The following is a 15673-nucleotide window of genomic DNA, read 5'->3' as shown; positions in this document are numbered from 1 at the left end:
ATTTCGTGTCCTGCATATCTCTTTTTATCTGATGGCTGTTCAGGCTTCAGTGATGATTTAAAACAGACAATCCCATCTGTTAGATTTTTTTTCCTCTTCTTTAATTTGATATCTAGAGACCAGGGATGGGAGGAAAAAGGGGATGACGTGTGACAAAGATGTCATGGTTACTGCTGCTTTAATCACATCTTATTCACACCCAATAAAATAGGTATCACAAGGTCTTACAACTGGTTAAATCATCATTGATCTTAAGTGCATCTGAAGCATAAATTTCAGGCGCTCGACTCGGCACCGACGCCTGGGGGCCCATCGCTCTCGTTCTCTCTCATCCCATCTCAATGTCATGCTTTGTCTACCTAGTCTATGTGTCCATTTCACACTAATTCAACCTAGAAATGATCTTCAGATGGGGCTCAGCTGGGACCTCGCCACCGTTATCTGATAGATGAGAGGGGACTGAGACAGAGGAAGAGGAGAAGGATGAAGGGAGAGAAAGGAAGAAGGGGAGAACGGGGGGGCGTAGACGGAGATTAGATACAGTGAAATCCATGCCAGCCAATGTGCGGATATTAACGGCCGTGTTGTTGATGACCATCTTTGACACGCATACGAAATAAGGCAGCGTCGTCGTTGTTGTTGTTGCCACAGCCATGATCGCTAATGAACTATTCAGCAGTGGACACTGAACCTCCGGTGGTGCCACATTTTGGATCGGACCCCAGATCCAGCTCTGCTTTCCGGTGTTGTCCCACCTGCAGCTACAAATGGGGCAGGCCTAACTAATCCATCAGCGATTGATGGCTCTGACATCTATTATTAAGTGTAAGCAGATGCCACTGTCCCCCCATCTTCCTCATTCAGATGCTTTTCCCAAACCTCCCCCTCCACAACTGCCCTTTCCCCTATTTTTTTGTATTTTATTATTAATTCCTTTAATTTTATTTTTCCTTATCTCTTCTCGAGATGTGTGTTATTGGAAAGTATACATCTTAGTACAATTATCTTGTCTCCACTTTCAGGGCAGAGTGGACCACTTAGACCAGAGGAACACTAGGAGGTGATGAGCGATGTCATGACAGCTCTACATTCATACGACAAAGACCGCTGACGCATACACACACAGACTTGTTTTTATTTTAGTGAGGACACATCACAGACATAATGCATCCAACCCCTTATCTTCACCTTAACCATTATGACTAAATGCCTAACCCTACCATAAACCAAATTCTAAACCTAAAACCGGGTCTTAACCCTGAATAAGCTCTTTAGAGTTGTGGAGCCCAGATAAAATGGCCCGACAAGGTCAAAATGTCCTCACAAATATCAGTCTGTATGTTTTCTTTGGACCTCACAAAGATATCAATACAATGGCACTATTTATACCTTAGTAAGTACACATCATAGACATAAGGCATCCCTTAACCCCTTACCCTAACCCTAAACCAAATCTTAACTTTGAAAAATCCCTTTAAATTTGTGGGGCCCAGAAAAAAACGTCCCCACAAAGATGGGTTTTTATGTTTTTTTGGACCTCACAGAGATACAAATACAAGTACATGCAAACAAACACTAGCTTTTATCCCTTAGTGAGGACACATCGTAGACATAATGTATTCCCTAGCCCCTTACCCTAGCCTTAACCATCACATCTATATGCCTAACCTTATCCCTTAACCTAATTCTAACCCTAGTCTTAACTCAAGTCTTAAAAAGCCCTTCAAAGTTGTGAGGACATTTTGTCTGATCCTCACAACTTAGATGGGTTTGCACATTTGTCTAGAATATCAACAGGGTAATTCCTCTTGACTAAATTACTGTTTAAATCTTTAAATAGCACATTTTCTAATATATATATATAAAAAAATATAAAAGTTGAATGGGTAAACCAGACATTTCCATGAGAAATGAGTTTGATAAATGGCTGGAGAAAACTCTGCAAATTTACTTAGCGACCCAAAATAAACAACACTCGCTGGAAAAAATGACTGCACTAAATGTTGCAATCATGAACAGTGGTGGTGATAATTTACATGTACTGACTGTGTCCCAAATTCTCCGCTGTCTCCTCCTTCACCTTTAATCATCACGTCACACCCAGAGGCAGAAGATTTTCACAAGTACCGAACAATTCTGAAACACCGGCATCTAAATCTTTAACCTTTGAATTTAAGTCAAACAACAATTAACAAATATAGATTTTCTTTTTCTGTGTTGTGAATGATTATCATTACATACATACATACATATAATCTGGCATGTTGATGTTTTATTCTAAATATAAAATATTCTGTTTGTCTGGAGGTTGCAGATTATGTGAGTTAATCTCTGATATCCTTCTATGACAATACTAAATGCGAATGTAATGATGTATTTTGCAGTATGATATGTATCTAAATACAGGATATTGACTCAGTTTGACGGTTTGTTCTGTTGATTTTCCAGCAGCACATGTATGTGCAGGCACAGAGCGAGGCTGGGGTTAGCGGGTTAGATTAGTGGGTTAGAATCTATGCCCCAGGTGAGAAGCAGCTTGGGTTTCTGAAAGCAGACTCCCCCCTTGCCTTCCAGGAACAGGGGCCAACTTCATCAATAATTCAACACACTTCACTTCAGCACTCGCCGCAGCAGGACGGACGGCATGGTTGTGTGTGTGGGCGTGTGTGTCGGGGAGAAGATAAAGCTTTTTGTTTGTGCAGGAACGAGTGTGGGAAGAGAGGGAGAAAGAGAGAGAGAAATGACGCTGTATACATGTATACCTTATGACCCTTTTCATGGCGTATATGTGTGGTTTGCGCGTGCACCGCCATGTCTATCCTTCTCCTGTCAGTCGTTTTGGTTTCCTGAAGCTCCCAATGCTAACCAGGAACAATGAGGCGATAGAGATTCAGTTACAGCACCCCGGGGCCCGCGCTGCAGAAACCCGACCCCGCAGACAAGAATCTGCAGCCTGCGCACGAGTGACACGACCAGGAACGCTGACAAACACTGCTGCTGTCCACTAATCCATTTAACGTTAAAATATAAGCATGATAAAGTTAGCAAATGAAATCAGATATGATTAGATATTTAGTTCACTACAATCAACAATCACAATGACAGCTAACACTTTTAAAAAGAGGATGTATTTGAGCATATTAGCATGCTAACATAAACAAATTATGTTCGATAGGATTCGATAGGAAATATTTGATTGACCATAATCAACAATCACAGCAACAGCTAACATTGAGTAACTAATTGGATGTTAGCATATTATCATGCTAACATTTGCCAGTTGGATTTGATATTATAATATATTTGGTCATCAGTAACCAAAGACGGCAACAGCTAACATTTTTGAACAACTAATTGTATGTTAGAATATTAGAATGCTAAAATCAGCAAATTAGATTAAATATGACGAGATCTTCAGCCATCTATTATAATCCAAGAAAGCAACAGCTAACATTGTTGAACAAGTAACTGCACACTAGCATATTAGCTTGGATTTGATATGATGGCATATTGGACAACAAATTGTAAAGTAGCATTTTAGCATTCTAACAATAGCAAATTCGAATTGTATATTAGCCTGCTAACATCAGCAAATTATATTTGGCCCTCAATTATAACCAAAGACATCAAAAGTTAAACTAAATGTTCATTAGCATATTAGCATGCTAACATTAGCAAATTAGATTTGATGTTATGAGACATTTGGTCAACAACTACGACCAATCACAGCAACAGCAAACATATTTGAACAACAAATTGTCCATTAGCATGTTAGCATGGTAACATTAGCAAATTTGCTAATTTGTTATTTGTTATGACCAATCGCAGCAACAGCTAACATTGTTGAACTACTCATTTACAGTAGCATATTAGCATGCTAGCTTGTGTTAAGGGGATTATAAATGTTGCATAAACCAAACAATTATAAGCAAAGACACAAAATAATATTTGACAAGAGGGTAAAGTGCTAAAGTCAGAACATAATTGCATGCGTGCCGCAGAAACTCGACCCCGCAGACAAGAATCTGCAGCCTGTGCTCGGGTGCCACGTCCAAGTACATTGACAAGCACTGCTGTTGTAGACTAATCCACCCTAAATCCATTTTCAAATCAGACCAGCAAAGCCTTTTCCTCCATCACCAATTGAATATCTTGGCAAGTACTTGCAGGGTACTTCATGGTAACGCGATACGATGACATTTATTCTACTTCATATTAAACCGATCAAAGAAACCCAACGTCATATTTAAGAGTAAACTTTGAAGCTGTAATGTGGAGCAGGTGTCGCCCGTCAGTGCTGTGATGTCACGCCGATCAAATAACCCAACCCCACAGACCCGCGATCACAAGACAGACGAGTAAATACATAAGACAGTATCAACAGTGCATTACTGTACAGCGTGTATATGTTACAAGCAGCTGTTTGAGTGAGGCCCATGGGGCAAAGACATAAAGTGTGAACATTGCCCAGCAAAGCCAGGGAGAACATCTGAGAAGCAATGAAGAAGGCTTTTTTTCTCATTTATCACTATATATGACACGCAATTTCATGAAAAAAGTGAAAGAAAAACAACATATTTTCTGATAAATTTGCTGCATTTTATAACAAGGTTTTTACTATTTCAAGAGAAACACCAGCTTGTACATAAAGGTGCTTGATTTTCCAGTTGAAAATAATTTCTTTAGTAATAGGGGAGTATTAATCTGACTGCTTAAAATGGTTGAAAAAGTAGATGTGTGTTTAAAGGTGCAGTGCGTCTTTTTATGTTTTTTGTTGTTATTACTGATGTTATTATTCTGCCTCCGTTTGGTGCGAGTGAACAGAAATTATGCAACTTTTTTTTTTTCATCTCAAAAATAGATCCGTTTGTGTAAATTAGGGGTGGGAATCAAAGGGTACCTCATGATACGATACGTGATACATGGTCCATGACACCAATAATATCACAATACAATGATTGTATTGACTGTTTATTCACAATGTATTGAACATGGATGGAGCATCTTTTAACTAGAGCTGAAACAATTACTTAATGAATCAATTATTACCAGATTAATCGATTATGGAAATAATCATTAGTTGCACTGTAACCTCCCTCTTCTTCAGCCAGATAATTTCCACCCAAGTTTCCCCTTCATTCATGCGAGCAGCGCCACCCTGAGGAGACATTAAGCAGTGACGTCTGCGAGTGAAACTGGCAGTGACTGTTTACTTAAGAGCGCCTTAATTTGTTAATTGCACTCATGTGGCTATTAAAGATGCACAACCCTACATGAACATACCTTAATTTTCCTCATTCATGGCATTTATTATTGCTTTTTCTCATAATGGACGCACAAAAGCATTTGTCATTTGACTAAATTGTGAGGACAAAGCTTTACAGGGACAGTGGTCCAACACAAATCAGTTGCAGCCTTCGAAACACATTCGTCTCAGGTCTCTCCCCCCGATGAGGCTGATAGTCTCCCATGTCAGCCTCGTCTGTCCTGCTTCCCTCATGACATCCAACTGTCCAATCAGATGTCAGCGCACGCCAATGCGAGGAATACATTACCCATAATTACCATGCAGCCCTCTTATCAGCTGTCAATCACCGTAGAGTGGCCCATTCTCTTTAAGGTGTGCATCTGCATATTCAGCAGATCCACATGTTAATGTTACTTTCTGTGAATCGTGAGCTCAGTTTTCTCGGGACATGTACATGTACATGTATGTGAGACAGTAGTAGTAGCTGTAATCACTGTAGTAGTATTCTCTGGGTCTGAGCTTCATTATGCATGTGTGCAGGTCAGAATATATGTCAGATAAAGGCTCGTGTGACCGCACACTGTGTGGCACCTGAGAACAAACTTTGTCTATTTTTAAAGTTTTCATATAAAACTCAGCTTCAGGTTAAAATAAATCTGTGAAAATGTTGTGTTGTTTTAATATGGGGTCTGTTTTTGTACACTTTTTTAATTTGTGTATTTAAAAACACATACAATTACAGCTAAAAATTCAAAAGAATTCAAAGCTGTTTAAGACGTCCGACTGTCTATTTAGCAGGATTTGGGTGTTTTTGGAGTCATTTTCTAGTAAATAGGAAAATTGTTTAAAGTAGAGTAATGAATAGCATCTAACACTAAATAGGTCTGCATGAGAAAAGTCAGAGGGCAGAGTGCACCGTGTTAGAAAAAAACCCTGTACTATATATGGGACACAGAAATTAAAGTAAAAGAGATGGAGGTGGACAAGTCGGCGTTTTGCTAAAAGGAAATGTGATGAAAACACGACTTTTCAACTCTACTCAGGCAAAGTGCCAAGCGAGCTGGAGTCTGGTGTATTTAGCAACAGCACTGCTGAAAGTCGGCGATCGTGAGCCGAATCACGACCGGTTGAGTGGTATTTCATTTCAGTGACATGTTCTTCCGGTCATGCAGGAAGTACTGAACCATTCTATGAACAAATCTTTTCAATCAACTGATTCTAATGATTCAGTTAGATTGAAAACTGCTTTACAAGACACTAGACAACCTCACCAACATTGAGGAGGAATTATGACATAATAGAAAACGATGTGAACTGAGTAGAGTAGAGCCGAGAGAACATCCCTCAATTTAATACAAGAAGAAAAGACAAGTAGAATGATAGATTGAAGCTACTGCTGCTCTTTGTTTACTCTTTATTTCCTATCCTCCAATAGACTCCTAACATTCGCTTATGAGCGGTAGATAGAAACACATGTGAATGTGCATTTTCTTTGTTTAAATTCTGTAAAAATGTAAGATACATATGAACGGAAAAACCTGGCAACCTGTGTTTGTGTTTGTCCTACCTTGTCGTATGGAGACGTATCGCCCATTAGCCGCCATCAGAACCACCTGCGGGTGACTCTCCTCCAGGTCAAACAGTTCATCTTTGCCCGGCTTGGAGCAGCGTCCTGACCTCAGTGTTCCCGTGGGCCCCATGGGAGACAAATACTTCCCCTCACAGTCTTTAAAGGCCAACTTTCCGCACTTCAGCTCCAGCGTGTATGCCGTGGACCTGCCGCTCTGCGTCAACAGCTTCCCGTCGTTGCCGAGGAAGCGGCCGTCGCAGGTTTTCAGGCAGTACTTCCCATCCAGGTAGACGAGAGTGAGGAGCGCCGCCACCCCCCAGGGAATGTTCATGTCCACGGCAATCTCCCCGTCCTCTGAGGACAAGTGGGCGTACCGCTTGCGGGCCACGGACAGCAGGTTGGCCTGTGGGTGCAGAGCCAGGTGCACGGCCCACAGCTCGCCGTCTGTGATGAACTGGGCGAAGCAGGACAGGTAGTCCCGCGAGCCGCCGAAGAAACGGAGGTGCTGCTCAGACTGCAGTGCCCAGCGGCCGTCCGACTGAGCCACGATGAGGAAGCGGCAGTCGGAGTTGTGGCCGTCAGCCTCACACGTGACCTTGCCGTCCTTGTCGGAGGCCAGGTAGCGGCCCAGGTGGCTGCGCAGGTAGATGACCTGGGAGTCCTGGGAGTCGTGCTCCAGAGTCCAAATCTGCTTCTTCTTTAGGCTGACAGCAGACGCATTCACCTGAGAAAACAAGAGAGGTGCGATGATGGATCAGTCTTCAACATTTCTCATGGACAATTCATCAGTCTGAGTGCTTTTGTTATTAATTAAAATAATCTCTCTGATTTTTCAGCTTCTTAAATGTTAATATTTTCCTGGGTTCTTTGCTCCATACGACAAAGAAATCATTTAAATGGAATAACAAGACATTTGAGAACAGTTATTTCAAAGGTTTGGGAAACACAGATCAACATTTCCTGACATTTTAAGGACAAAAAAAAACATAAAAAATAAATTGTTTTATTTAGTTGCAGCCCTATAATCCACTAAAGGTTCACCTGCTGCTTAAAATGTGACTAAACTAAACTTGATGATTCACAAAAAGACAGTTTAGTTGGTTTAAAACTGCTATAATTTGCCAAGCAAACACACAATTCCAGATTACTTTAACGAGAAAAATATACATTTCTCTGCAAATTTTCACGTCTACTTGTACACTGTTTTATAGATTCCGATTCTATCAGAAGTTTTCACCATCTGTACTTTTAATTGCAAGTTTCCCAGTTGCCTCTACCTCACATTTATTCCACATACAATTTATTCTACAATATTAAAATAAACAAGCTTACATTTATGACATTTACAATGTTATTATGACAGTTTTATAGAAATATCACTGGCTTAATTTTTTTTGTTTTTTGAAAGGGTGGGGATGCCAATTTTCACCATTGCCACCAACACCACCACACTCAAACTGTAACTTTAACTTTTGAGAACCAAAATACCCTAAAACTGTATTTTAGGGTATTGTATAATACCAACAGTATTATTTGTATGTAAACTCAAAAATGTTGTTAAGTGTTAAGTAAGTGAAAAAGATGAGATGACTCCCCAAAACAAATATCACTTTTCCTTATATTAGATTATTTGGTTGTACCTTGAAGCCAAAGGCCTCGGCTGTGAGGTAACGACCCTCGTGGTTGATGAGACCAAACTGCAGCTTCAGAGGACGATTCCCGTTGGCCGGCATCTTCACCTGTGGATTCAGAGGAGACATATGCAGAAGAAATGAGGGGTTTTCATATAGCAGAGTGAAACAAAGCGTTAAAAAAAAAAAGGTGTGGGGAAAGATTGATGTCATGGAGAACGACGTGATGTAAGCGCTTTAAAGACGGGAAATCAATTCATTAAGGTACAGTGTATAAAACCACAAATTCCTTCCCTCGGCCTGAAGCTTTATTATACAGTTTTCCAACCACAGCCTCCTAATTTACTTACTGTGGTTTTGTGGGTTTCCCTCTGTCGTTTCTGTGGCTCTAATTCCAGCTCCCAGACTTAAGAGGCTTCTTTCAACATGCGCCCTCTTGTAATTCTTCCTCTCCCCTCCCTTCTCTCCCTTCTCTCCCGTCTCTCGTCTCTTCTGTTGATCGGGTCTCCTAGATCAACCTCCAACGACTATGCACCTCTCTTTTAATGAGGTTAGAAGGAGCGACCTTGATCTCTCTTCAGTTGTTCGGTACAGGCTCTCGCACTGGCTGCTAATTTTGTTTGTCCACCATCTGCCACTTCCCCTCTCTTTCTCTCTTTCTCTCTTTCTCTCCTGTTGAACACTTGTCCGGCCTCACGCCTGATCTTGTTTGCCTTGCTGGGACTCAATCTCTTGGTCCCATGTCCAGATTAGATATCTCTGGGATTCTTGTTTGTCCACCAGTCCTTGGATGTCACTTCTGCGTCACCTTCCTTCAAGTCTGGGGTTCCTCGATTCTCAGGCGAGAGTTTGATCAGTGGTGGAAGAACATCCTGGAGGTTTTACAAGAGACTCTGAACATGAACATTAACTATCAGACATCACAACCGAACTGGGCGAGAAAGGGGAAGCTCTCCTCTGTAATCTTAAGCCTCTCCCTGTCGCTTTTTCCTCCCATCCTGTCCTCCTTCCTCCCTGTCTGCGCCTTTAACCTGCCATGTATATAATCCCACCTTTCTCTGCCTCTCCTCAGTGCTGCACTTCACCTCTTATGTGACACATAAAGACAGGTAAGTAGACGCAAACAGTGGCCCGGGGGTAACCAGAGCACTGCGTTTGGGGTAGTTGCCTGAGTGCAGCTCCTCTTACGTACCTATGCTGGGGGATTTGGTTACACACCTTCTCTGATTGCACACTCTCTGGGTCAGAGCCGAATGGGAAACGTGTCTGCGAGGTTGAAGGACCTCGGACTTCACTTCAATGTCTGAATGTGGAAGGAAGAAAGCAAAGGGACGACGATGGCAGGTGTTGTAAAGGGCGGCGGTAATGAGCTAATCAACATATGGATGGTTGTGAATGGATGAGTGTGCGTGTGTGGTCAGTGAGTAGATTGGCGTGTGTGTGTGTGTGTGTGTGTGTGTAGTAATAAACCTCGCCAATCAGCCTATTATAAGTCTTCTTTGCAGAGTAAACAGACATGTCTGTTCCTGAATCCATCTAATCCTCAAACCAATCATCCCAACCTGGCTAATCTACCATCTCACACACACACACGCACACCCACCCTCTTATTCTTGTCAATGGCCATAAACACACACAAAGACTTGCTGACCCACAGCAATATACATGTCATTGCACACACACACACACACACACACACACACACACACACAGAGGGAAAGGTCATTTGAGGGTCTCGGGGGTTCATAGTAAACATCTCCCGCCCAAAGATTTACTCCTCCTGACCCAGACTTGAACTGCAGTGTTTTTAATGCAAAATGTGATAAACACCCTGCCTCTCCTCTGTACCCCAATCTTTTCCTTTCACCTCAACCTATCTAGGCAGATGGATGCATATCTTTGAGTCTGGTTCTGTCAGAGATTTATTCCTGGGTTAGGGTTAGGATTTTTTTTCTCTCCACTGATGCCTAGTGTTTGTTCATCATGTGAATTATTGGGTCCCTCTGCTTTCTGTAACGTTGTCTTAAGTGCCTTGAGATAATGTATGCTGTGATTTGGCGCTATGTAAATAAAATTGAATTGAATTGAAAGTGAAGTGCAGAAGGAAAATTGGTGACCTCAAACACACAAATTCACACACACACTGATACTGAAGGACATGACATGTGTTGTAATTGTCCCCCAAGACACTTCCTGTATACTCATATTAACCCTTACTGGAGTGTGTGGGTCACATTTTCAGACTTTAAAAAAATGCACTTTTTTTGTCTTTTTATGTGTTGTTGAGTCAAAGTTATGACTTGTTTTTAAATCGCAAAGAAACGAGTGTAGCGATTATTGTGCAAAAAGTCACAAATATATATATATATATATATATATATATATATATACACATATATATAAATGACACTCTACATTGCACATTCTTATAGCCTCTGTATATATGTTTTAACATAGTAATTGTAAAAGGTGTTCTAAATGTTAACAACAAGCAAATCTTTTTTCTCCAAATCACATAATACATACAAGGTAAGATTACTAATTCATTACTAAATTAACTATTTTGTAATCTAGTTTTTTCAATAATAAAAACAAGTTTCCCTGATTTTTCTCTGATTTTGATTAAAAATTGAATCATTTTGGTTTGTGGGATGAAACAAGGACATTGGAGAACATCATCATTTCCAGGTGTGATAAACACCAATTAACATTTTTCCACATTTCATGGACCAAACAAAACATGACAGAATAATTGATTATGAAAATATTTACGATACGACAAAATAAACATTCTTAAAAAGCCACATTTCTTCTTCATCCTGATTCTCAGTTTAAACTTCAGCAGCTCGACTTGAACATGTCTACACGTCTGAACGCATTACGTTGCTGTCATGTGACAATCTGATTAGATATTGATGTGAACAGGCAGTTGGATGTATGGGCGTACCTAATAAAGTGGCCGCCACTCCTTATCGTTAAAACAGAACAGAGAGAGAGCGTGTGTGTGTGTGTGCGCTCACATTATCTCTCCCTACATTTGTCTGTTTTTCTTCAATTCAACCACACATTTTCACTCAAACACACACACACTGTTCACAAATCAAAAAAGTCATATAGTGTTATTGTTATCAGTGCTATTATTTTCATTAGCATCACTATTATCACTATTACTGTACTTCCTCCTCATATGTATCCTATCCCACGCATCATTAGCTCGCTCTCTGTGGCCCCCGGGGGCTGCGTCATCGTCTGCTGATGTGCCAGCACTCCTGCTGCCATCGGCACGGTGACGCCTGTCCGCGGCCAACCAGATGTTTCTCTCCCTCCCTCTCTCTCTCTCCCTCCATCTATCTACCCTTTTTCCCACCCCTTCTTTTGGGACCGCGGCTGTGCCAGGTTCACCGTGGCAACCGTGGGATGGTACTTTAGAAGCCATTACAGCGGTCCTCTGATGACACTCAAATAGCTATCATTACACCTCCTCCAAGACACAGAGGAGGGAGGAGGAGGAGGGAAAAAAAAGGGGGCCAGGAAGGGAGGAGGAGGACGACGAGGGAAGGATGTATGGACGGACGGAGGAGACAAGGCTGCGAGACAGGAGATGAGGGAAAGGAGCAGGTGAAGAGGGTGCTGAAAGGTGAATGGCGGCAGACGCAGGTTAAGGGTGGAGGGAAATGGAGGGGAAATCAGTAAATGACACAGAGGGTGATGGAGGGGGGGAAAACCAAGTTAAAGATATACATAGAACATGCACGGAAGAAAGGATGGAGGAGAGGGGGAGAGGAGGGGAAGTGGGGAGCGACAGAGGGAGAGAATGGGGAATTCAAAATGACCATTTCTGAGTTAACAGCCTCCAGCCTTTTTCTACCCTATTAAGTTCTATTCTGCCATTACTTGGGACTGCAGGGTGCTGCCTCGCACCCCACAGTGACGCCTTCACACACACACACACACCACTTTCACTCCTCTTCACTTTCTTCCTCCTGTCACCCCCCCACCCCTGTATTTGTGTTTCTCCTCCTCTTCTCATTCTCTCTGTCTCCCCCGTCTTCAATTCCAACAAGATGGGAACTAAATGAAGAAGAGATCAGTGTTTTCACTGATAGTTGCTCTTATAAAAATCATGCAGAAAAAACAAGCTGTATAATATACTTTTAGTGCCATCTTACACTTCATTGCCTGCTTTTGTCCCTCGTTCCCGGGCCAAATTGTAAATGTATTTCAGTGAAAATCAACTTCTATGAGGACCCAAATATCTCCTCTCACATCAGCATCCTGTAGTGTTTTTTATATGTATATATGTGAACAACCTGGCGCACAAAGCAGCATCTTTAAACCACCTTTTTTCACAAGAGAAAACATGAAATCATAGCCATCATTAGAATATCATTAGAAACCAGGGGCTTTCCAAGGGAATTTGGGGACCACGGGGCAAAAACAAACCTCAGGGGATCCTTTTTGTTTTGACTTTGAAGTATAAGAACACATTATAGTTCATGTAAAAGAAGGATTACAAGCGCCACAGAGACCGTAATAGAAGCTTTTGTTATTTTAAAATGACTGTACAATAAAAAAAATACATTTACTGAAAACAATAAAAACACTACATTACAAAGCGATGTATTACTTTATATTTTAATGAGAAATAAAAAAAAGGGTAACTATTAAGCCACTAATTAACAGTTGATATTGTTGTTTGTGCAAACCCTTTCTTAATAAGTACATTATTTAGAAATAAATGAATTCATAAATGAACCCTGCCTCTCCTGTTGTTAGGACATTGAGGAACTTTTAAGGATAAATAATAATGTGGTAAATAATGTAAGAAAACAACAATTTTCTTGTGTAGTTACTTTCAAAAGCTACAGAATACAGAAAGAACAGTCAGAATTCTGGTGTCACTATCACTTATGTTTGAAGCCTACATATATTCATATAATTTCAAAAATGTTTTATAGTCGAATCACTTCATTTTATCTTACAATTCACGTTTACTTTTAAAACCACCCTCAGTCGCTTCCTCCTGGTGTCAGGCCTGGACGAGCTCATGCTGGAGAGCTGTATTACCCACATCCGTCACTAAGGGGCGACATCAGCCTTCTTCTCCGGCTCCCTTATGGGACGTTTGCCTATATATATATATATATTTTTTTTTTGGAGGTTAAAAAAAGCGAGAAGATTGATGCTTGGTGTAACGTTGTTGGTGCCTGTGTGACTGCATAGCGTAGGAGGGAAGGACTTTGGTGCTATTTAAAATGGCTGCTTTTAATGTCTTCTCTTTTTTTTAGGGTGGTGGTGGTGGTGTGTGTGTGTGTGTGTGTGTGGGGGGGGACTTTTGCAGAAACTGAAAGGCGTCAACAACACGTGAAGCCTTATCAACTCTGAAACATCAGCACAATTAAAAGGAGAGGGGGCCGCTTCAATCATCCATAGGCAGTGACAGTGGCGGCGGCCGCCATGAAACAGAAGCAAGAGCCCGAGCCACACTTTTAGAGGCTGCTGCATGTGTGAATGTGGGTTATACCTCACTGTTAACTGTGTGCATTCATCATGTGCTTTTAATCTCATTGGTTTTCTTGCATGTTGATTTGATTATGGTCAGGGACACACACACACACACACACGCACCGGGGCACTGTAAAGGAAGGGCGAGGGGAATTGGGGGAAGGGTTATGACGATTCAAGGGCCTCGCACTGAAAGAAAGAGATCATAAGGAAGACATAATACAATCATTTTATTATAATTGCATGGATTTTTTTTATCCATTACATATCCGATAAAAATAGCCTTTTCACCCCCTCTGTGCTTGCTGAATGGTTCAGTCTGGCATGACAGACAGTGAGTGAACCCCTTGTATGTTTATGTGCTTGAGCAAATAATGTCATTTATATATGTGATATCATGTAATCTTCACAGTTTTAAGGAAAAAGCACCGCATGAAAAGTAGGAGAGGCGGAGAAGGTCCGACAGTTGGTTACCGAGTTTTTAAGAAAGTAAAGTAGGCTAGTCCTGTTGTGTCAGTGGTTCTCAAACTTTTTCATACCAGGTACCACCTGAGAAAATACTGAGCTCTCTGCCGTACGCATGTTGTAGCTAAGCTGTTTGTTTTCACAAAACACGGTCCTACTAATCGATATCATGCGCCCCACCACTTAACATAAAGTTATGACTTATTGCTTTATGTTTCGTGAACCATCTATCATTCCATAATCACAACAAACACTTTTATTTTGAAACTTTGTGAAATATCATCACGTATATTGTGAGATAAGATTAGATTAGACTTGAATTTAACTGATCCCATACATGAGTGAATTCACATGTGGCAGGATTTTATACAAAACTAGAAACACAGCAAAATCAAATGGAAATACAACAACAAAAACAAGAATAAATTAGAACAAAAATGGTTGTGTTACAATTTTAAGATTATATCACCCACCCAAGAATGGCTACCCTGAGATTGGGTTGTGTTTATGTTTATGTTTTTTTTACTCCAACTTCTCAACTAGAACACAGTAAACCCAGTTCTGACTTCTGAGTTCTGGGGTAAATGGAACGCACCATGTGCAGTATATTGACCAATAACATGGACAGAGATCTTGTCTAAAGCTAAACTGCTTACCTTTACAGGTGAAAATCATCCACATTGGCACTTTCAGGCATCTTCTCCTCTGGTTCAGATGTTTCTGTAATGAGGCCTTTAAATTTCAGTTTTGGTCACATTAAAACTGCGGTGTCACTGTGTTTGAAGTGCTACGAGCTTTGTTATAGGGCTGTATGACATGAGTTTTTGGACATTAAAGAACATTTCTATGGCTGAACCATTGTTATCAGAGAAGTCAGGCATTCAAATTTAACATGTTTCCTTAATCTCTGATGACACATAATGGCTGTTTTATGACGTATTGCATTTCTTACATAGTATACCTTTAAAATGTGGGTATAAAAGTGTGTAGGTTTGTGTTTTTATCACACACACACACACACACGTAGTTAAAAAAAAGCTGCTCTCTGTGGTCGCCCCATGTGCTCCTCTACAGTTCGGCAGTATATTATTATTACCTTCGCTTTTCTTTTAACTTTGTCAGAAGCGACGCTTAGAAACAGTCGGGATTAACTGATGTATCGCGTTTCTAAAAACAAACCGCCTCTGAATCATTCATTAATTCACGTTTTGCTGTTACATTACAGCGCGAGCTTGTGTTTTATGGGCTCAGCGG

The 15673-nt window shown here is 41.0% G+C and overlaps 1 protein-coding gene across 4 annotated transcripts in view; it reads right to left on the bottom strand.

The window, feature by feature from the left end:
- Positions 1-15673, bottom strand: part of fscn2b (fascin actin-bundling protein 2b, retinal) — a 22964-nt gene extending 7291 nt beyond the window's left edge. The window contains exons 1-4 of one of the 4 annotated variants that reach the window (XM_044014251.1): positions 15516-15673; positions 15076-15139; positions 8459-8557; positions 6816-7542 (exon numbers count right to left, since the gene is read on the bottom strand). In XM_044014251.1, coding sequence (XP_043870186.1) covers positions 6816-7542; positions 8459-8551 — 820 coding nt within the window. In that variant the 5' untranslated portion in view covers positions 8552-8557; positions 15076-15139; positions 15516-15673. Of the gene's footprint in view, positions 1-6815; positions 7543-8458; positions 8762-8799; positions 9581-15075; positions 15296-15515 lie in introns of those variants that run through there. The other 3 variants (XM_044014252.1, XM_044014250.1, XM_044014249.1) reach the window with 3 other exon arrangements.

The sequence above is a fragment of the Solea senegalensis genome, linkage group LG18 (assembly GCF_019176455.1).
Source record: "Solea senegalensis isolate Sse05_10M linkage group LG18, IFAPA_SoseM_1, whole genome shotgun sequence".
Taxonomy (NCBI): Eukaryota; Metazoa; Chordata; class Actinopteri; order Pleuronectiformes; family Soleidae; genus Solea; species Solea senegalensis.
The sequence above is the reverse complement of the archived record's forward strand: the minus strand, read 5'-3'. Positions and strand labels throughout refer to the sequence as shown.